The sequence below is a fragment of the Phytophthora parasitica genome, assembly GCF_000247585.1.
Source record: "Phytophthora parasitica INRA-310 unplaced genomic scaffold supercont2.42, whole genome shotgun sequence".
In the NCBI taxonomy this organism is placed as follows: domain Eukaryota; phylum Oomycota; class Peronosporomycetes; order Peronosporales; family Peronosporaceae; genus Phytophthora; species Phytophthora nicotianae.
In genome coordinates this window covers 483909-485738 of record NW_008649028.1, presented here as the reverse complement: position 1 = coordinate 485738, position 1830 = coordinate 483909, and the positions used below count along the sequence as shown (strand labels likewise).

Here is a 1830-nt window from a genome sequence, read left to right as displayed (position 1 = left end):
AAAAATGAGCCAACGTGCGCTCAACTTTATTATTAGTGGGCTCGGTACGACTTTCCGGTGGTGTTGCCAGCCTCTGCACAAGGTCATCCACGCCATAATCACTGAGGCATTTCGTAATTGCTGCACTTAGACCATCGAAAGTGACCGTGCCTGCTCCAATTACCCTCTTTTCCAGCTCAGTGATAATGTCTTTCACTGTATCCATTCATGTTTCTTCAATTTTGGAAAGAGTTTCCAGCAGGCCTTCTTTTAACCACTTCATTTCACACAAAATCGACACGTGTGGTGGTACAGCAGTTGGACGGATTCATGCATCAGAGCTTCCATCTCCTGTCTGAAGCCGCTTGGTAAGAGAAGATAGCAACGGTGCATCTTGAAATAGAGGAGGCTGAAATGCTGGGTGTTTAGGTGATAAAGCTCTTGTCAAGTATGAATGGTGATAGGTCAGCGAGGCCAAACAGTACTCCGCAATAAACTCCAATCTTTCGGGTAGGCCCGGGAACATCAGAGGAACTCCTCGCTGGACAATTTCGTCGCTATCTCTATCGCGAGGCGGTAGTGTCGAAAATTTGTAGCTTTCCGTCGGCAATCCGGCCACTGTCCGACCGACATGCATATCTCCAGCAGCTTCGTAGTGTAAATAGGTATTTTGGACACCTCCGAGTGACCAGCCAGCTCTCAAATGAATGGCTGTCGATGACGGACATGCCGTCAAGCCTGAAGAGCAAAACGTAGTGGAACCTTTCCGGATAGAGTGTGTACCCAATTCACTAGGATCCAGACCTTGCCGTTTTAGCTCACCTGCAACGTTTTTTTTTCAGATAGTAATCGCTTCCAGCACTTTCGAAAGCGCTCGTATTGATTGCTGCCGGGGAATGAGAGGTCACTCTCTTCAAATATAGTGGACGCCCGATAAAGATTCAGGGCAACAATTGGACAAATAGAAGGCTGCAGAAAATTGTCATAAATATGCCGTGGGTCTCACCGCCGATTGCCTCCTTGGTCGTTCTTCATATGGGCGAAATATATTTGGAGAGCATCGTTTCTCTATACCATGTGAAAGTGTCGGATTCCAAAAGCGTTGGAGGATCGACACATAAGATTCCACGCTATTACTATGTAAGTATGAGAAAAGCACATCTACTTGCCAGGGAGCGCAAGCATTTTACCGCATAAAAAGCTGTACAAATCGAACATCAGCGGGTCTTTGTCAGTCTTGATCTCGCTAGCTTCATTTGACGCGTCTGTAGCGAACGTGTGCTTTAGGCCTTTGAAATAGGTGGTAAGCTCCGACTCCAACGTTTGCTCATGGTCTTGCCGTAGTCCCGAAACAGGTCACACAGGTCTGCTCTGTGCGTGTTGAGAGCAGAGTAACTCAGCGCATCGTCATCCTTTCGTTTCAGCGTGACGAGCCAGATCACAAAGTCCTCCGCGGCCAGAGTATCAAAGATGAGGGGGGTCGACGCGTAGGTCCTGGTTGATTGCTTCCTTAACTCGCGTCCGTAGCTGCTGGGGTGTATAGGTCCCAATGCCCTCAATACATTCGGTAAACGGCGGTGCAATACGGTGTGTTTTGTTCTCCAGCAACCAAGCGAGAAAATGGCAGTAGGAGTTCTGGTAGGTCGTTCGGGAGCGGGCTGTGACTGTGTTTTCGCGAATCTGGCGGACCTGGTCCATTAGGTAGACCCAATCATAGCCCTCCATTGCTGTTGGATTCATGTCTGCCGTCTTTGGTGCGAATTGCGATTTGCGCCCTCCGGTCGCACATCCACACAACGAACTAAATACCGGTTTTCCAGAAATGTAGGACTCCGTGTCTGACTCTTATCA

The 1830-nt window shown here is 48.6% G+C and overlaps 1 protein-coding gene across 1 annotated transcript; it reads right to left on the bottom strand.

Annotated features, from left to right (window-relative positions):
- Positions 1-1262: 1262 nt before the first annotated feature.
- On the bottom strand, positions 1263-1704 carry PPTG_14682 (hypothetical protein; the record flags this gene model as incomplete). Its single annotated transcript, XM_008911639.1, has 2 exons — positions 1263-1509; positions 1589-1704. 2 exons carry the CDS (start codon positions 1702-1704, stop codon positions 1263-1265), a joined length of 363 nt encoding a protein of 120 aa, XP_008909887.1.
- Between the last annotated feature and the right edge of the window lie 126 nt (positions 1705-1830).